The sequence below is a fragment of the Filicampus tigris genome, chromosome 4 (genome assembly GCF_054856515.1).
Source record: "Filicampus tigris isolate MCC_2025a chromosome 4, RoL_Ftig_1.0, whole genome shotgun sequence".
Classification (NCBI taxonomy): domain Eukaryota; kingdom Metazoa; phylum Chordata; class Actinopteri; order Syngnathiformes; family Syngnathidae; genus Filicampus; species Filicampus tigris.
In genome coordinates this window covers 12,570,589-12,592,737 of record NC_141220.1, presented here as the reverse complement: position 1 = coordinate 12,592,737, position 22,149 = coordinate 12,570,589, and the positions used below count along the sequence as shown (strand labels likewise).

Here is a 22,149-nt window from a genome sequence, read left to right as displayed (position 1 = left end):
GCCACAACCACAGGAGCTGGAGATTGTCAATACCGGGAGAAGCTGTACTTACAGGCCAGAGTTGGCCGGCTCCCAATGGCCAGCTTATAGTAGTGAAGGGCCTCTGAGAACTTGTTGCTCTCCTGAAGCAGCAAACCACTGCAACATCAAAATGACAATGAATTGCAAGAAACTCCAACGGTGGAGATGTTTTCAAAGAATATCATTTTAAGAAAACATTGTTAATAACAAAAAGAGGATGTCTGCGGGAATGCAGCTGCATTTTCATTCAAAAACTAGCACAGTAAACAAAGTCAAAGTTGAACTCTTGAACTCTCAAACTGGAAAAAATTAACCACAGTATTTGCTTTTTCTGTCCATATCAGGGATGGATGACCATAGTATAGCACTCTAAATCATATTGTACTTCTTTAGACTACAGAGAAGTACAGTCAAGAAATGAGTAATCGTTGCTTAAAGACAATTAATAAAATGCTTCATGAGCTATAGTGTTGCTAATGACCAAATTATTAGTCCCATCCCTGGTCTGTATGTTTGCAGGTCACTTCCTGTTTCACATAGGATGACAGGACGTTACCATTTTTTATTCTAGTCAGTGGAACAAATCCAAATCCAAACCTGTTCAGGGGTAATTTAACACAAGAAAGGACATTAAAAAGAATTCAAGTGCATTCTTCCAACAAAACCTTGAATTCAGTTTGTCTGTTTGTTAACAGGATATTTTCTCAATGTAGAATGATGTGAAATGTTGATAATAGATGGACTACAATTTGCCTTCTTCTGCAAATTAGTTACATTCTAGCTGCTAAATTGTAATTCATCTATCTGCATTTGTATCCAGATTTGCTCAAACAATTCAGATGTTCATCATTAGTCAATTTTAGAAAACCACTGGCCACTACAGTAACTGTTCTGTGATTATTGGGTGTGGATGTTCTGTGATTTCTTCAGGCTCCAGCACACCATTTATAGCTGTCAGACATAGAGCGCCACTGGGAATATACTGATGTAGGAGGATGCCTCCTATGGGAATAGACTTGTGATCAATGGAACTTGTGGGAGGGGAGCTCCTCCATTTGATCGAGCTGACACAGAGTCAATTGGCGGGGATGCTTTCTCAAGATAATTCGTATTTTCTACACAAACAATTCACCACATTTGACTATATACTTCACAGTATTTGATAGGAAAACATTTTTTTTTTCAGCCGGCGTGGCTGTGGGAGGTGTCATTGCAGCTGTTGGTGCATGCATTGTTTGAAAATAATGGATTCAAATCATCAATTCTTGTGAAAACATATTGTAAGATGTAAACAACCATTAGCAACCATTTAAGAATCTATAGAGACAGTTCTTTTATTGCATGGAATAACTAAAACACTAAGACAAAAAAATGATAAAATTCACACTCACAGGTTATACAACATGTCAGCCATGTTGCTGCGGTAATAGAGCGCATTTCTGTATGCCTGTTCTGCCTCCTCCATCTTGCCCTGGCTCTTCAGGACATTTCCCAGGTTGCCCCATGCTGACAAATCCCAAAAGAGAACGTTAATGGCGTCGTGTATTCATGAATTACTACTTTCAAATTTCTTTATGAATAGATGACAAAGTAAATGTTTTTTCTTTTGTTATCCGCAGCCACTCGAAGCTGTCGAATTGAGTGTTTTTAAGCCGTTAAAGGGATGTTGTCCTGCTGCAGCTGCTCTACAGGGCTGAGGGTTGATGACACACTAGGAGAGCTTTGTGCCAGAAACCACCACTCATTGCTGTGAGAGTGTGCTTGAAAAGGAGACCACCACTGAGCCATTTAACTACTAATGGCATTAGCAATGAATGTAGGAGTGGAAGAAACTCTTACACAAAATAGGTACTGGTATCTTGAGACTTTTTTTTATTCTTTAAGAGTTAAAATATGAGCTGGAAAGTGCATGCGAAATCATTTAAGATACGTGTAAATATTTTCAAAAAGCACCAGAACCAGGACTTAATGCCTTTGCCTTTGTGCAATGTGATAATTTAATTACTACTACCCCCACAGAATATTTAGTACAAGTAAATAATAACACTTGCAAGCCTGTCTGACTCAATTTGTGTCTCCAGTTGCATGCTTCTTTCGATGTCTAGATGAAGCTGCGCTGGTGTAACTTCACAATTGAGACAAATGAAAGAATTTCTTCGAGGTTGTATCCCTAGCTAGGAGGAACTTGAATGCCCCTTATGCCTGTTCGGTTGATGGTTGTCCAAAACAAACAGCTTGTCATGCCTCACCTCCGGTGCAATATTTGAAAGGGAAATTAGCTAACACAATATATCCTGCTGTTGCCTCATGAGTCAGAGCTCTGCTTCCCTTTTAGTGACGATTCGAGCAATGACTTCTAGGCCTGTTGGCTTTCAATATAGGGGCTGTTGAATATTTGAATTCTTGTCGACGGTGCCAATTATAAAGTAGTGCCATGGCAGAGGTGCCCTTCCAAATGAAAAAGGGCAACTAGTGCCATAAAAAAAATGCAGAATGCGCAGTACAAAAAAACACTCTACAACTGTATTTCTTAGAACACGACTTCTGAAAAATGAGGCAGACCTTGGGAAGGAGAAGTATTTACACCAGTTTCAGTGTTCTTCCAGGGCACTGAGTTCAAATTAAACAACTTCCATATTCTGTGGTGAGGCGTACTGATGAAGAAAAGACATTTTCAAACAGCTTTACTTTGAATAATTTAAAGCAGCAGCAGATTGACATTGTGCATGTCATTAAAAAAAAAAAAAAGTAGCTTGCAACCATAATCAGTTTGTTGACATACACGCATTTTTCAAGTATTGATAATTGGATCACTCATTCAATTACAATGTTTCCCGTCGTTCCAGTGCTGGACGTCCAGTGGACATAATGCGCTAATTTGATTTTTGGCCAAACTACAGTGAGACTCCACAATGTAATTATGCTCCTTCCAACTCTTGACACCTAAAGAAGGAGGTTGCAGGGTTGTAAATGGCTGACTGGTACCACTTAGATGTGACTGTGTGCTTTGAATTTTGACTTCACATTGTGTAATATGAATGTGATTCGTTGCCATCGCCGCACTTCCCACATTTTATCTTCTCCTGTGAATTTAATGGTATTTGACTTTCGTGTCAACTCCTGCTGCATATCAAATCTCCAGTTTATCTAAGTGTTTACATGCCAGAGTAATTTGATTTCAAATGGAATAGTCTGAGTTTCTTCACCCGACATTTAAAGAGGCAATTTTGATCAGATGAAGGTGTTAAGATGTTGATTAAACTTAATTGTTTTTCTCCAGTGCATTTTTGTTAGCGATGTTTGTATTTGAGAAGCAGCGTCCTTCATGCGCATTCAATTTGGCAAGCACATCTTTGCTAATGCAACTTACCTTTAGCTGGATTGACAGAAATCCCTGACTTGTAGAGCATCTCTTCATTCGCCCAGTCCCGATTCCTCAAAACAGTTTTGACACCAAAAAGCAAAATCACGGCTGCGCTGCCGTAAAGCAACAAGGTCCTCGAGGACCTCTTTCTCAGTCGGACGTTCAGAGACCTCAACCCCACAGCGACCAGCAGGCAAAATCCCATGCTGGGGATGTAGAGTACTCTTTCTGCTATCACAAATCCTACATAGAAAAAGAGGTTTGTGGCAGGGAGGAAAGGGATAGCCAAAAGGCCAAGGGAGAACACCACAACATTTTCCGTGGTGGGCAGCGAGGTCCTGCTCTCATGGGACTTTTTGGTACCATTCTGGATACTATTAATGTGAGTGGTCATGCAAGAGTTGGTCACATTCTCATGTTCATGATTCTGGTAACTGTGCCCATTGCTGCTCCCATTCTTTCCATTGGTAAACAAATGAGCTTTCCCATTACTGTCCTTGCCCTTGGCTCTTGGCTGCTTCCACACACCGAACCGAGCCAGCAGCAAAAATCCCAAATAGAAGAAGAGTGTGTGAGCGTTCCTCCAATCGGCGAGGCTCTTGATCAAAGGTAGGGTGTCCATTGACCAATCAAAGCTGAGTTTGATAGGGCAGAGGAGAAGCCAAAAGTTGACGGCAGGCAGGTAGAAAAAGGTCAGTGTCCTGGTGAGGAGGGAGGGTGAGTCAGCTGCTGGGTTGTCGGAGTTGGAGAAGTTTGGGGGCTTGTTACCCATCCAGTATAAGCGGCAGGCCAACAGGATCACACCCCAGGCTGCCAGCAGAAATACATTCAGCAGCAGATGGACGTTATTTCTCTGAAAAATAAACAACACAAAAGCTAAAACAAATAGAAAACAAAGCAGCTGTAAGGCATAATATACTGCAAATTTAACACAGCACATGGTTTCTGTCTTATTATATTCTTTCTTTATTTGGTTTTGGACTCTGTAATCACTTTGAAGACTGTGGTTTGGATGATAAAAACAAAGGGATGTCTGACCTGTCATCACTTAAATCAAGAAAACGAATCAATAAAACATGATCATATTGATTCATTTTGTCACGACTCAGTATGTGAATTAGAGGACATGAATTAAATCAAAAACAATTGCTGATTAAACAATTATTTGATACATAACCCATCCATTTGGAATCTCAGATTTATAGTTTGGACTTTTGAGGCATAAAGAAAACAGCCTGAGAAAATGTGTAGTGCGATCATTTGTGTGACTTTCTCCATTTTAAAGCTTTACCAAATGCAGTACAGATGCATGTACAGACCAGACAGACCTGATTTGAAAGGCCAGCCTTCCATAAGATAAAAACATGCCTCACAAAGCTAAAAAACAAAACAAAACAAAAAATTCCTTAACTTTGGGAGACATTGATTTCCTCTAAGATCTAAGACCACATAACACAACAGAGAATGAAAGAGCGTATCTGATAGAAGAATTATTATTCTGCTCCTCATCACTGCCAATGCAAAGAGACGGAAACCAAAATGAAGACCACAGGAAACTGAACTTGGAACGCAGGAGGAAAATGTATGAATATCTGGGCTAGTATTTAACCGTTGTACCTTCACAGGGTTTAAGATGTCTCAGGTACAGTAAAATAATTGACAGATGACATTTATTGAACAATGAAAATATCTCTGCTGGTTCTTTCTTAGACATATGGTTGTATCAAATGGAACCAGTACAGCACATGAAAATATACTTTGACAAAACAAGATCTGATGTCATTCTGTTTTTGGACGACCACGGAAACAATGCCATTATCCAAGGATATTATTTTACACTTTTGTGGCAACATTGTTCAATATCTAAGGCCATAAAATACAGTTCTCTGTAGTTTGAGTCATTGTCAAAAACTCAGCATGACAGACCAAATAGAAACATATCCCTTTCCTAAATTAATGATGAAACACTATGAGGATTGGCTTAAACTCCTCATCGGCTGGCGGAGAAAAAAGATGAAAAAGATCTCGTAGGACCACTTTTCTACTCAAGCAGGAGCTCCGAGAAATACAGGAAGTGCATTGAAGTGGTTGGCGAGGCCCAGGGGTTAAACTGCGCAGACTTTACTGGAGAGACTTTCTGGCTGTTATTACACCCCAATCATTGCTTCAGAGGGATCCAGAAGGATTTACAAGGTTCTTCTTGAGGCTCTCATGACACTTTTGTGGCCCAGGCAAAGGTTGTCAAGTCCTTATATGATGCAAAGTGGAGGTGAAACATTTTCAAGTTGCCAAATCCACATCTATCATTAAATGCAGAAAGGGTAAAAACACACGTACATACACACACACACACAATTCTTAACAGGACATTCTAGCACTGTTCTTGATGCTAATGAAGCTAAAACTGACTCATAAATTTGTAAAATACACTAAAAGTAACACTACTAAGGAAGTATTGCTTAATTTGGAGCCAACTCCAAATACAAAGTGCCAAGTGGGGCTTATATTTCCGTTATTTTGCATTGCGTATCAAGTGTAACACCTGAAACTAACAGCAATATTAAATATGTTCAGGTTATTGACAACATCCGTCCTAGTATCCCTATGGTAAAAACATCAACCTTTTTGAATGCATAAACTTTTAATTAAGGTCATGTCTTAAGATCTATATTTCTTGAGAACAAAGGCATTTGAGTCTTGTGTCTTTTGGCTACAATCTATTATCGTACACCCGTGATCTGTATTTTTCAAACAATTTAGCTGTTTTAAGGTGTGTGAATGAAATATCATTGAAATGCAAAACGGCCTAAATACAGAAGCCCAACTTGAGACTGTGACTGCCTTTTTTCAATAAACACACTCATTACATTGAAATGACTAAGAAGCAAAATCAATCTCAAAGTTCTTTTCTCAAAGGGCACACACATTTAATTAATTAGAGTGAAGTATTCCCTGGGTGCATAAACTGTCTTGCTGCACCACCATTTAAATACCAATCCATTAGAAAGCCTACTGAAACTAGCCCCATCGGAGCGGCTGACACCTCAGACAGAACTCTGCGAGACGATGAGGTATGTCTGACCTGTCCAATCCTCTTCATCAGCACTCAGATCAATTGTCTTCACAGTCTCTTCCATCATGCTCCTTTCTCACAATAATAGACTTGTAGCAGAAGAGAAAATGAGCTTGGGGTGGTGTGGACACTTAACTCACAATTCCCCAAGAAGGCTCGACTGACTAACTCCCTCCAAGTATATGATGGATGACTCTGCAACCCACGAGTCATTGCTCCTTTACTACTGGATCAAGTAACCATGCAACTTGTGGTCCGAAATCCACAAAGCCTTGGTCAATCTGTTATTTGCCTCTTATCTGCTGTAGCTTGTAACATCAAACAGTAAACTAGCGTATGTGTAAAAACCTCATTGCTTGCAGTCAAGACAAGATAAGAAGAGCCGAAAGGTTTCCTATGCATACTACGTGTTACGAATTAGGACCATCTGGCTCAGGGTTTACAAAAAGTGATACCCGAGACTTGGATCTAAATGAATTGTTGGCTGGTGTATAGCTTAGGTTTAACATGCACACTCACGACCCACAGTATTAGATACACCTGCATTTTAAAGGGATCCACTACGAAAGCTGCATCAAAACGATTGCCTCTACAACAGTGTTGAGCAGTAGCACCTTTACAAGTAGCCCGTTACAAATGTTCTCAGTAGCGTGGTAAGAACGTCGCTGTGTTCAACATTTAAATAGCATTTTCAGTAGTAAAGCTACTTTCATGATAACATAACATAGTAAAGTCCACAGAAGTTGCATTTTCCCAGGAAGTCGTAAACCTTAAATGCATTTCTTTCATTATGTTGAGTTCTCACAGTCACAGAAGACTTACAGTATATGTTCCTGTGTTTACTGTGCAACCCCCAAAGGAAGATCTGGTCAAGATCCAAGACGTCCAACACAAATTTAAGGACAAATTCAGGTATTTTACAAAGTTAACACAACAATCGTCATTTAAGCTAGTCCTCAGTTAGCAAACATCAACAGCTAACTTGAACCAGGTAGCAACATATTTTTGGGCTGCAATAGCAGCATTTCATTTGATCCACTGACTTACAGACATAAAAAATGATCACGTTGGGAATCTTTATTTGTATTAAAAAAAAAAAAAAAGGAAGATAATTAGACCGTTTGGATGAACTCATTCTTTTCTTCGTAACGCATTGGTTAGAGGTATCAGATCGAGACTCAATCTATCGGCAGATAATTAAAAATAAAATCACTGGAACTCGGAATTGGGTGAAAAAAATGTGATTGGGACATCTCTAGAATATTATTTGTGTTTTATTTTTTGTTGGAGCTGAACTTGCTTCAGTTATCTGGTGGGTAGCTTCAGTGTAGTGGAGGTTCATTTAATGTAGAACTTGTAGCTTAATCAACACTGCTTTACAACCACAATGTATCCCACCAACTGAATCCAATATTGGCATGAAGAACCATTCCGTGTCGGTTTGTACTGAATAATGATTACAAAAAAAGTAGATAAATCCTGACCTTAAGGTAGTTTGTTTCTACAAAGGTGGTTTGTTTCTACATTGTTGTATCTTCATATTAGTACAAATGCATAGTTGCACATGACCATAATGTATCCACCACCCACTTGTTTGATACCATATGTGTATTTACCCACACAATTTGTTTCACGAAACACCTTTGTTCTGTGCACCCAAAACTCTCTGTGGAGAACACAGCAGACAGACAAAATTATTAAGCCGGTGAGTGGTGTACAAACCATTTTGTATTTTTGGGCTCAGTTGACCTACTAAATTCTATAGATACAAGAAGATCTTTTCACAATGACACAGTTAAGATCAACACTGAAAATAACCCTGCTTCTCGTTGAAATCTGATTTTAATTTAGCGGCCTGAATAATTGTGGATAATAAATCATCCACCTGTGTCACCTATCACGTAGTTAAGATAAACGGCACAGCAGTGGTAGTCATAGTAGGGGAGACAACTTTATAAAGCCCTTCAAGCTTAGTTTACCGAATGTCAAGAGCATATCTGTTGGACCACATGGTGGGAGTGGTCAGAGGGTCAAACAACACAGAGGACCTGGTTGACACTGGTTGTGATCAAAGCTTTTAACCTGCGTGAACCCATCAGGAAACCCACAAGTCAGCTGATCGGGAAGGCCGATAGACTGAGTTCAAAGATGGGAAAAGGTCTCATAAATAGCAAAAGGTAGCTTTTGATTGCATAAGGACAAATGACATTTATTGCATTTAAAGGATGAAAACACAATGTACATGCCATTTATGGGGACCCTGCAAAAGATGTCCAATTAGGTTGAACATTTTGTATTTAATATCAAATTAATATAGTAGTAATATAATATATAATAATATCTAATATTGTACCAAAGGCCAACTGAATGCATTAAATGGAATCAAACAATATGGGAAGTATAGACCCAAGGTGTTGAAGTACTGATTAGAATCTTATTGAAAGACGTCAACTCAGTGCTGGCAGATTTGTATTGCCCATAATGACTGACGTAGGGGTGTTTCGATCTGATATTGATATCGGATATTGGTCCAATAGCGGCCCAAAAAAACAAAAAACAAAACAGTAGCGGATCATATTGGTCTACAAATCTCAGATATTAGCACTCATATACAAGCCATGGTTTCAAGACTTCGCTCCTGCTCTTGTAACCAGCAGCATCTGAATCTAGGAGGCAGACCTCGCGTGATCAAAAAACTACACGTGATCAATCCCGCGTGATCAAAACAACAAAGAACCCGTCCGTAATAATAATGTGCTGAACTAGTGCGACAGAATAAAGCATATTTTAAATGTGACCTATTTCAAGAACCAGACCAATGCATATTTGAACTCATGTCATGAATCTAGTGGTCTAATGTAAAGTAGCCACCATTTTCTTTTCAGTTACAGAAAACTAGAAAAATTCATCTCTAGTATTAATTCAAACAGTTGATTCAAAGTACTAAGAACATTTTGCCACTTATAAACTATTATCATGATTTAAAAAGGCTGCACAGTCAAGATTATTAAACAAAAGAACACATTGACATTAAAAAAAAAACCAAAAATAGCTATTCCGAGCACTCTTAATATTTTAAAATGTTGCTGCGCAGTTCAAACCACAGTAATGTCTAACAATAAGCGGACTGTTCACAATTTCTGTTCTCCCCGTTCCCATATTTATTTGTTCTGTAAGAGCCAAGAAGACGTAACCAAGCTGCAAATCAGCTGTGATAAGATGCTGATGTAGGGGAGTGTTTCTGAGAAGTGTTTTATCTTTACTGCTACACTCTGACTGACTTCCATGATAAATCGAGGACAATATAGAATCAAAAGAAAACAAAATACATCGACACTGAGCCCTGAGAGGACAGTAAAAGTACATAGTTTATGTTTCTGCTTCCGAAAGGTTGCGTTGCCATGTTCCAAACTACATTCTGCTCTTTCCGTGCACCGTTCCACATCATTACTAAGCTTTTGGGAGATGAGGTCAGTTGTACTGCCGGTTTTAGAGCGCATGTAAGCTTCTCAAAACATGCACAAAGCAGCGCGACAAGGCCAGGCAGACAGATTATAGGGCGATGTCGCATCCTTCATAGATCAAATTACTCTGCTGTGTCATGTGATGGGTGGTGGTTGTTTTCAGTAACACCAGAACATTTGTTGCAGATTAAGATGACCAGCAACATGATATTCATCACAAAATCATTATAGGATCATAAAAGTAATGCCTACAGCATATTGAAGTGCTTTAATTTGTAGTTCTCAGTCTAGGATGGTAAACCAAAGGTGGCCGCAAAGAGCAAAAAAATAAAGCTCGATGACACAAAATCAGCCTAGAAGATGAAACAAGAGATAAAATTGATGTCGCAGAACTCTTTGTGAGCCGATACGTCTCCATGCCACCAAGACAGGATAAGTTACTTCTACACCAGTTTGGCTGCAGAGTACCATGAAATCTGTGGATTGGAGAAGAGCTCCCACATGTGCTGGCACTGTGATTTGTTATGTCTCCTCTTGGTGTTGCTCCTTTTTAGCAAAGGAGGCTCCCTTCTGTGTGGGGCCATGAAGGAGAAACCACACGTATTCTTTACATAGCAATATCACAGTAGTAAAATAAACGTGTTATTAATCAAGTACAAGTTGTACTGTGGGGTGCTTGCTGGAGGGCTGTATAATATTTGATCAAGCTTATGCTATGCGGTTTTATTGGCATTTAGTCTTTGCAGTGTTTCTGTGCGTGAATGGATTTGTACTCAGTCACAATTTGAGTCTGATGCAGCTGCCCACTCTGGAAAATCTTTTGTTATTCAATCTGAAGCGATGCAACATATTTTTGAAGCATCCCTTAAAATATGAAGCTATGGTCAGGTCCACTCAAAGAGAAGTCATTTTAAAAACACATATTTTTTCTGTTGTTCATATGCACATATGCAAACTGTGTTTTAGAGCACAGGAAACAGCTTTTGGAAAACTCTGGACAGGGTGGAGACTTTCTGACCTGTTTTTTAGTGTCTGTGATGGAAACATGATTTTTTGCTTTGTGCACTTTAAATGTATTACATGGGATTTAGATATGATTTTACATTATATATCTATGTGCAGCATGTCTTTTGTCAGTAGAACACAACCAATTAACATTATGGCATTTATTAATGAGACACACAGGGGCACTTGTGTGACGTAGCTGCGCTTTCCCGGCAAAGCAGAGACAGCTTCTGTATGGGGGGGATTGCTCCTTTATCGGTGTGAATGTGACATGCTTTCTCTTGCTCCATCACAGAATAAAAAGGTGTTTGTCCTGACTCCTGGGCTGACCAATGGAAGCGCTCCCTGGACCGGTCGTCTCCACCCATCCGTTCAGAGACCGACTGTTCGGATATTTTATTTTATGCGCTCCGAAAAGGCTCATCAGCAGCACACAATGTTACAACTCGTGTTTGTTTGTTTATTGAACAAAGGACCACAGGTCATAAACCTGAAACAAAACAGATAAAGATGATTTCACAATGATTCAGTTATCTTTTAATGAATTACATATGTTATACTAATAAATTACATTATAAACAATTATTATATAAGATATATATTTACAACTATTGTAAAGTCAGTCCCAATGTTGAAAATGTATAGCACATATTATCTTTATTTTAACAAAACATTTAATTTTATTTTAATAAAACATTCAAAATAATCGTTTCCGACTATAATTAACTACATTACCCATAATGCACAGTGCTATTGGCTCATGCGCACAACGGCTCTCTGACGCCTGTCAGTAACCAAAGAAACCTGCCGCTTACAAGATCGCTTACACACAGACTTAAATACTTTGCAGTTCATGCAGCAGTTACAAAAGATCCAATACACCCCTGTTGGTACTCTAGTCGAACGTAAAATATCAGTTATTTATTTTTGTTACGATCGATCGCGTGAGCACCTCGATGCGCCCCCATGCTCGCGCGTCCACGAATCGCAAATATATAAACTCCGCATTTAATATTCATTAGTTGCCAGTACTGACGAAGACACAAGCACACACAATAGTAGATGCTAATGAAGACATACAAATAGCAAAATGGCATGACAATCTGGGTTCGTAAATAGCTACATACCAACGGGCTATGTGGTCCTGATTGACGGTTCAGGTAAAATGACCTAAGGACGGAACCTTTTTAAAAGGACAAGGACGGACAGGGTCAGAGGACGATTATTTTTTTTATGAATAAGAACGGAGGGACAAGGCCGGAAGGGTACCTTGGTCACGGATGGAGGACGGACCGGCAAAAAAGGGTCAAGTGCCCAGCTCCGATAATATGACCCTTGCTCTCGAACAAAGCTTTGAAATGATAGTGCCATGTTTGTTGCATGTTCTTCTCTCATGCTGTTGGTATAACAAACAACAGTCAAGTTCACAAATTAAGCAGAGCAGACAGTCATTTAAGAGTACACAATACGGATTATTAATATTATATCACATGATTTCATCACAATGAAGGCTGCTGGCACTAGACCCCAAATGCACCAGTCACATGAGTTATATACACATTTATTTTCCCACGTTCAAAGGTTGATCACACACACACACACAAATATTCATATATATACTTTAAGCAAGGCTAATACACAGAAAATCCATTCCCCTTCAAAATCCACTCCCTATTGTGGAGGAGGATTCTTTCCACTACTTAAGTGTACACGAGCTCCGTGTGGTTTTGTTTTACCGCTGTGATAATCAGTCCAATGTGCACAATAAAGACATGAGCACTGGGTGAAGGCCAGCGATCCTGTCCAGTGTACACACATTCAAATTAATATTTACTGACAAAACGTGGAAGTGAGCAACTAAGAACAAATGGAAGAAAGAACTGCAAAAAAAGGGCTGCATTCATCCATTCATTGCTCACATTTAATGCACAGGTTATTATAATTCTCTCTTGTAAATATCGATGAAGCAGACTACACTGATTTACAATACTGGTGGTTGGCAGGGACGTTTTATGGATATGAAACCCTGCGGTCATCTGAAGGAGTAAGGTGGAAATGCTCTAATGGATCCGCAGCCTTGATTTGTGCCACCAAATATCACCACGATATCACTCACAATCCTTTTACATTTTTCATGACTGAGTGCACAAGAAAACTATCAGGTAGGCCCCAAATTGCACCATGCAGTTATGGTGCTTATCTTGTTTTCTCATCCTGAATTCAGATTTTTATTCAAAATTAGGTTGTGTTTTTGGATCCAATTGTTCCACAGCTAGCGGAGGCAGATTTGAACGTTTAAATTTGCAATGTCTGATCTGCATTGATGATGAGCCTGTGGACATTTGAATGACACACTAGTGTGTAGCAGAGGTTATGCTTGCCACAAAATCTGGTAAGCAAAGAAATGCAGGCAAGCTCATTCATATGGAGAGTTAGGAATCGATCATACTGGATCACTTCTGGAATTAATTTTGTTCATCAACCCATGATTACAATTACAGTACACTCATCATTGAGAGAACCATTATGACTTCATCACAAAATAAAAGAACATTGTGTGTATGTTCTGTTCAGTATGTTCTGGTATTGTATTCATCTTGAAATGATTTTATCTGAGCACGACACTGATGGGGTGGATGAGGACCACTCATCTGGACTTGGACTACATATTTTGATCCAATTTCTATTTAGAAAACACAATGACATTCATTATACTCAATTAGACCAGAGTTTCCCAACCAGAGTAGGGGTACGCGAGCACAATGGGGGGCGGGGGGTGTACGTGGAAACACTTAAACATGTATTTCTATGATGATAAATAATCATTTCATAAGCTGGTCAATAAAATGGTATTTGTATGATACAACTTCTTTCCCTAGGGAGACTATCTGTGGCACAGCCGCACTAAATCCAGATGACAGATGAAAAGAAAGTCAAAATGCTCTAATGGGTCTGAATATTTTTAGGTTTTGTTCCTGATTTTTAAAGTTTAACTGCCTGTTTAAAGGAGAATTACTTTTTATGCTGTCAGGCACATGCAACAACAATCCAAATACAAATGTGTAAGTACTGGTGTAAGTCCACATAAAGAACTAGCCTATCTTGAAAACAACATAAGACAATGAAAATGTTTGGAACTTAACAAATTTGAACCCGTAAGCCCTTTTCACACTGCACTCGATCAGTGTAAAAGGGTCACACAACAGCAGGTAGAGACAACAGCACCCCAGTTGCCAGCATGACCATATTTGGAAGTGTTGATGTAGCAGCCTACCAGGGAGTAAAAAGGCAGAATTTTGCTGCTGGTTTGGACGAGAAATAGCAGACCGCACCTCAACAAGATGCATCTTTCATTGTTGCTCATTCAAAGTTGTTAATTTTCAGAACGAGGAGGAGCAGGCGGGTGGAATTAAAAAACAAGAGAATAGTGTATCATTTACTAATGGCTCGGCAGGAACTTGGAGAGTTGAATCTTGTTTGTGAGCTACAGTTATACCAAGACTACCTTGAGGTACATTTCAGGCTGAGCAGGGAGCAGTGTCTTAGTAAACATTGAGACACCGCAATTATTAAAGCTTCCTCCACTGTCCTCATGCTGTGACATGTAAATAAGTCAGCCAAAATAGCACTAAATCACTGCGCCAGCACCTCTCCTAATTGAGGAGCTTGTCTGATGCCGCTGCTCTCAAATACAACATTCAATTTGAGATGCCTTGCCATCGCAGCGCACGTCCTCTTATCGCGCTTTGCCGCCCAGCAATGGTCCATTCTGTGGTGCCTAAGCCTCACCACATACATAATGAATGGGTTTGTCGACAGCATGCTACACCCTGCTAAGTGCAGTGTGAAAAGGGTTTCGGGTACGTTCGGAGCGATGAAATGCAGACATTTTATTTCTTGAGTACATAAACTATATTTGCTTCCCTTTTTTTCCCCTCTACTTTTCTGCGAGAGTCAACAATGCAGATAAGACCAATGCTGGGAAGTGCAGAGGTCCTTTCCAGCAGCATTCACACAGAATTTCTGCTGTGCTGCTCCAGCACTGCAGCACAGCACCAACTTAATGAGGTAACTGGACCGCACAGCCTTCAGCAGCCTTTTCAAACTGGATGATATACAGTTATACATTAAATTTAATATTAAGATAGCTTGTTATTTGTTGATCTTCCCTTAATTTAGAAGAGGCAACTGTTTTGTGTTCAGAATCCTCATGATCTAATTAACTTGTCAATCAGAAAAACCTTAATGGAAATTTATAGATCACGAGCGCTTGCTTGCTTCTATTGTGATCCCCGACATCTGCAGAGAATTACGCGATTAACTTGTCAAAATTGAGTGCTGTAACTCAGCCTTAATAAGTATATTTAACATAAGAGTCACATTCAACATATCACTGAATGGGATCAGTCTCTTCCAGAGGACAATGTTCATTAATCACATGAAATAAAATGTAGAAATATAACCTAAACATAACTGAGATTTATTCAGAAAGAACATGGTGTGTGTAGTCTGACTCGTTTATACAAACTGGTATTCTACCACTAAAGTCATTTTCTTTTTTTAATCCAATTCTCAGTCTCTTAGCCAATGAAATGCATCAGAATATACATGTGACGGTGTCGTGAGATGTCAGGGTGTATCCGGAATTTTTTCAAGGAGTAATGGCGGCACAGTCAACCGCGGGAGCTCTGATATAAGTCATGGCAGTGATATAGGCGACATGCTCGCAGAATGTAAAGCCACAAAACCATCCAAACGTGATGTATGGTTAAGATATATGTTCGTAGACAATGACGATTCCAACGTCTTTGTAAGAGAACACAGCATGGTAATTACCACTTGATTTAAAAAAAATTAAAAATAGTGCTTCACTTGCATCTTTGATGGAAACAGTAGAGATTAATATACTCGGGCCTGTCTGAAAGCCAAATGTCTAAGCTCTCACATTTTTGGGGAATGACGTTTCTATCTGCTACAGGGGCTGAGATATTAATTGTTTTGTAGGTGGCGAAAATGTCAGGTTTTCAAGGGTGATTCCAAAGACGACCGTAGGTTTTAGAGAGATGTCTCATGAGGGACTTCAGGCTTTAATGGGTTGAATACATTTCTGGCAAGGCTGGATCATTTATATAGTGAGACCAAAAATGGGGGAAACAGAAGCGGAGCAAGCCAAATTTTGCGAACAGACTGCACTGAGTGAGGACCAACAAACAAACGTTAAGTTCAGATCTGTCATCTGTTAAGATTCCCATATCCAGGACACTGTAATCCGCAAAGGTTAAATTGAGTCATTGGACTTGTTTCTTCACAAAGTTTTACCTTTCACAATAGGGGACCATCCCAAGGGGACATACCCACCGAGGCATCAATAGGGAGACTCCACATCTAAACAATTTAGAAGTGAAGAGTCCCGTTGGGTTGAAAGTAGTATTTATTTATTTGTTTGCAGACACAGGTTCATAGAAACACACAGGGGAAAAAAGATAAAAGAGAAGGGATACAAAACCGTACATATTAAAATTTATACAAGGCATGGCACCAATGCAGTCTGATCTTAGAAGTAAACCTATAACAATATATATATATATATATATATATATATATATATATATATATATATATATATTTTTTTTTTGTGTGTGTTTTTTGTTTTTTTTTAATTAATTTTTTTTTTCTTCACTGGGTTGGCAAGGGCTTCAATTATATGGTTCTCTGACGTGTCTAGTCGACAGATGAAGGTATTAAATAGCTGTCTGAGTAGTGCATCGAATGTTGGTATTCTTTTCACCACAAATAATTGACTAGCACTGTATCACCTTGGTGCTAAAAGAAGGAGCCTCATTATAGGCAACCTTTAGCCTCTGTAAACTCAACTTCTTGTAGTTGGACCATAGCCGCGCAGTCTAAAGTGGCGTAGTATGTTTTGAACAAAGAACAGTTAACAAAATCAGAGCACATATAAAACTTTCTAATCAACAAATTAGCCTGAGCGTATATTTTACGGCGCTGACGAAAGATATCTTTGTCATCTATCAAGTCCTCAGCTATGATTTGGCCAAGATATTTCGTTTTTTTCACACACTGCAAGTGGACTGTTTGATAAATAAAACGTTGGGAAACAATTCCTTATCCCTAGCTCTTCTAACTATCATTCTATGACGTTTTTTGGCATTATACATAATATCATGACTTGTGCCATAGAGGGAGTACATTTTCAGCATCTGCTGCAAACCAGCACTATATGGGCTAAAGAGAACCAGGTCATGTGCATACATTAAATGATTTATTAGTGTATTGCGGGACTGGTAGTCAATTATCCCCTGTGGAAGATTAAAGATTTTATGGAAAAACTAAAACAATAAACAGTTATACCCGTGCCTGTGTGGGTTTTCTCCGGGTACTCCGGTTTCCTCCCAAATTCCAAAAACATGCATGGTAGGTTGATTGAACACTCTAAATTGTCCCTAGATGTAGTTGTGAGTGCAACTATTTGTTGGTCTCTGTATACCCGGCGACTGGCTGACAACCATTTCAGGGTGTACTGTGCCTACTGCCCGAAGACTGCTGGGATAGACTCCAGCATGTCCGTGACCCTTGTGAGGATAAGCGGATTGGATAATGGATGGACTGATGGATGGATGGATGGATGGATGGATGGATGGATGGATGGATGGAAAAACAAGACAACCATTGGACTAGCGCTGTGGGATATTGGTGATGAGGGATGTTCCATTCTGTGACTGATTTCTTACATAACACAATGTGACACAATAAAAAAAGAAAAAACACACAGCTGCAACAATGTGAATTATTTCACATATTGTTTTTCTTTGATATTTCAGTCTTTTATCATCTATTTTGACCCTTTATTTGAAGTGGCAAAGTCGAGTGCCTTGGCAAGATCAAGCCACTTTCCACTGTAGTGGTTGCACATGCTCAGAGCTACGACATCCACAGGTCCAAAGAGCCCTTCTATCCACTGCCAGTGGAAATAATTCAGCATGAACTCATTGGAAAGAGATTCACTTCCATTTCCATTCAGTACAAGCAAAGCCCACTCTTGTTTTTCCATTTAAAGCTGGCGTCGTACCCAAACCTCATAAGCATCATTTTGGTGTATTTAATAATTTTTCAAAAATCTTTGCTATTGGTCAGTTCACACGCGTGGGTGTTATTTTTACACAAAATTGACCAATCTAAAGTGTTGAAAAATGCTTGCTCTCTTTCATGATGCAATGCTAATGATTGAACAAACTTGCCATTTTTGGGGTCTCCTGAAAAGTGACCATTTTGGAGGTACATGGTCTTGGCTCGATGCCAGCATTATGAGTTTCTATTATGCATCCCATCTTGCTCTCACAAACAGAAGCAGTGGAGTGTGTCTCCATGTAGGAAGCAGGTGGCTGAGGGCAGGGGTTGCTTGCTGAGTCCAATCTATCACACTGGTAGAAGCCAACAGAGCATGAAAGAGCATCTGTGGAGCCTCAGGTAAGAATATAATGCCTTTGTGGGCTGTATTTCCTTTTACTTCATCCAAAGTCTTATGTGGGGCTGTCATAGTTTGTGTACATGTATTTTTTTTTTTTGTAGTTGCCTCTCCAGTTTCATTAATTTGCAAGGAGCATCGATCATAAACCTGCTCTTTATTAAAGTGTCTAACTCTCGTATGAATTGACTTATATACTGCATAAACATGCATAAATACATACACACACATATACATATTATATATATATATATATATATATATATATATATATATGTATATATATATATATATATATATATATACAGTATATAAGTGCATCCCATATAAATATACATATATATATGTATATACATATACATAAACACCATCGCCATCATAAATATTCACCATATTAACTGTAATACACGTCTAAAAAGAAGTTAACCACTGTTAGTAAAAAGTAAGGACAAAAACATTTAGCTTTAACGTGATACATCCAAGTTTTAACTTAATGACCGTGATAACAAATGGTTTAATGCAATGCTAATTGGTGTGGTGAAGTGCCTCACAAAAGTTTGTTTTTTTTGTGCATTTTTTTTAAATGTTACACAAGCGTGAAAGAAGGAAATAAGTTATTAGTCAAACAAAAGCATACTATTACGGTAAAAATGTAAGTCTGATTGTGTTACGCAGAGCTGGGCACTTGATGCTTTTTTGCCCGTCCGGCCGCGACCCTCCACCCTTGACCTGGGTACCCTTCCGGCCGTGACCCTCCGGCCATATTCATAAACATTGTCGGCCCCCGCCGCGTTCCGCCGGCCGCCCCCCCCACCCACCACACAAAAAAAAAAAACGTGTATGATGTCCCCGCCGGAGAGATGCTTAACGGAAAAGGTTTACTTAAAGACAATTAGCTGGCAAACTTAATATTCAAACCTGCTGTGGACACGCTTCAAACGCGCCACTTACTCACTTACTTATGCAGCTGCGTGTACTTACTTCCATTAAGTAGTAAGTAAGAGCCCTGGGGTTGGTTTTGTCGTATTGTATAATTATTTGGGTCCAACAGACGACACGTCTGCAAGCATTCAACAAGTTACTTATTTGTCACACTTCCCCTCCTTCCCACTTCTCGGCCTTCAAAATAAAAGCATCCCAGCAAACCACTACACAGCAGTTTTGCTACGGCATATTTCCGGAAGTAGGAAAGTGCATGATGTGCCAGTGTCATACTTGATTGCTGCGCGCTGCTTGAATATACTCCCGGATTCAAGTTGTTTTTAAAGAAGACTAAAAAGAAGCCTTTCACCGAGTAGGCTGAGATGAAATTAGGCCGCCTCGCGAGCACGTCACACGCATGAGGGCCGATTAGTGGGCCGGACTAAAATCCACTTCCGGCCATGCTTAGTCCAGCCATTTTTTAAAATTTGTCACCCCCCACCCCGCTGCCCCAAAAATGGGCATCCAGCTAGGCCGGAGGGTCTGACTGGTCCGGTCCAGGGACGGACTGCCCAGCTCTGGTGTTACGTAACTCCTGGTGTTTTTGCTATCTCATAACACCCCTTGTTGAGGTTGGTCCCTGTAATAAGTGTCAATAAGCCAGAAAGCCAGATAAAATCCAAAATGCGCACACACACAGTGTTAATCCTTTGATACCTACTGAATCAAATTCTTGTGAAGGACGCTTAGTTTTTGTGCAATGTCATGCTTGACAGCATTTCAAACTCCAAGATTCCTTGCACTTCAGAGGCATATTTTTCCCAAAATGTTTGCCTCTGATGAGCCAATTTTAAGCCAGTGTTAAAGTGACTACAGTCCCTCACGGTCCAGGTAACCTCTGCCTGTTACCACTCAGACACATAGATTCCCCCCCCCCCCACCACCACCACCACCACACACACACACACACACACACACATGCCTCAAGCTGTGACCTTGTACTAACAGCCAAAGTGTGAACAGAAAACGGGAGGTGTGAAAAGATAAAGCATGTCAGTTTGACATTCACTGAAGGCCATCTGGGTCTGGGCCCACATTTTGAAATTATTTTTCAGTGTCTGGGTCAGTAGACAGACAAAAGTGTCCTCAGACCGACCTCTCCACTTTCTCTGATGATAAATGGTGAGTTGCACTAATAGATTTTTCTGCTGACATGACATCACCAGCATCATTGTTCTTTATCCAGGTTATACTTTCAAAGCATCACATTTCATATTATTAGGTTTTCAAAGAGTTCTCATCATAGTTCATCACAGGAATGTTAGCCCCTCAGGCATGTAACGCGCCTTGCCAGGTTTACACAAGGAATATAGGACTATGTGGGAAAATTTAACAAAAAATAGCCCCTGTGATTGAATATGAAGCTGCAACACATCAGAAAAAAAGACTAAAACTGTAAGACATTTTTATTCAAAATTAAAAACTTAATTAGGTCTCGCTTTACCATCATCACAGTGTACTTTTAGGCTATGTTGCATTTTATCATTCATCATCATCATCATCAACAAACCAAATATTCCAATATGCGATGGGAACAATATTGTATGATCTCAGTCAAAAGCACAACTCCCACCATTTGGAACACATTTTGGCAGACAGGGACTAGTCGAGTATAGTAAATGCATGTTTTTCCACATAAATTGTGGACAAACACTGACTACGGCACACTCAAATGCTATAAAGTCTTACTTAGCCTGCAAGCAACTCAGCACATGGCTAAGCTTTAATCCAGCACACTAACACGTACACTTGATTTAATGACACAGAGATGGCACATGTAGATCAGAGAAACCGACGCTAGCTGAATCCGTACACAGTCAACAAGACCGGTTGTGCTATCACAAGATAAGAGTTAATTAGAAGCAATTAATAACAATTAAGATGTACCTTATCAGACTGTCAGGGATTAGGTTTTACTTTACGTTTGGGCCGTAACAATCTACTTTTTTTTACATCAATGGTCTACACTTAAGACATGACAGTAGACAGAAACTCAAATTTGAGGCCCCATTAACCTTTTTTTTTATCGAATATACCATAAAACTAGGGATGATCATGAACCTCTCACATTTTTATTCACCTGATTTTGAGTAACTGCTATAGAGTGTCAAGATCCAATAAATCGTCAAGACATTAAAAATAAAAACGGAGTTCTTCTAAATTGTCTCAATTGTCCTAGGTTTTACTTATTCATTCAAATAAAGGTATCCCAAAGTAGTACCTTTTTTATATGAGAATAATCTAGTGCAGCAGTGCTTCAAACCAAGTAAATGAAATTTCTTTACAGTGGTGCAACACATAATAATGATGCAAAAAACCTACCTGTGCATGTAAAAATCACATCTTAAATAAACAAATCAAAAAAAAAAAAATAGATCTTCTCCATATGGAAAGTAGCTTGATGAAGAATTGTATAAAAATTACTAATCTTAGTGCCAGTGTCTGGTGTGCCCTATGAAATATTTGTCGGATGGTTACAATGGCTTTCGACACAAAAGGGAGGGAGATGTGAGTGTTGGGTGTTCACAATCCCATTCCGGATTTTAGCTATTCCCTTTAACACAGTCCACTTACGGGGGGGGAAAACGAACAGGAAAAAAACAATGGCTTCGAAATGCAGCGTGAAAAGGGCTTACCGAATGATGATCCCGAAATATTTACATTCCAGAGGCTACAATGGTCCAATGAAAGATTTGCAGCTGATATCAACCACTACTATAATTGACTGGGAGACATAATCAGATAAGCAGACCCC

The 22,149-nt window shown here is 39.4% G+C and overlaps 1 protein-coding gene across 1 annotated transcript in view; it reads right to left on the bottom strand.

Moving 5' to 3' along the window:
• Window positions 1-22,149, bottom strand: part of tmtc2b (transmembrane O-mannosyltransferase targeting cadherins 2b) — an 85,661-nt gene that overhangs the window by 21,660 nt on the left and 41,852 nt on the right. Inside the window, exons 3-5 of the mRNA XM_086028871.1 lie at window positions 3,392-4,238; window positions 1,413-1,527; window positions 53-138 (exon numbers count right to left, since the gene is read on the bottom strand). Coding sequence (XP_085884997.1) covers window positions 53-138; window positions 1,413-1,527; window positions 3,392-4,238 — 1,048 coding nt within the window. The remainder of the gene's footprint in view (window positions 1-52; window positions 139-1,412; window positions 1,528-3,391; window positions 4,239-22,149) is intronic.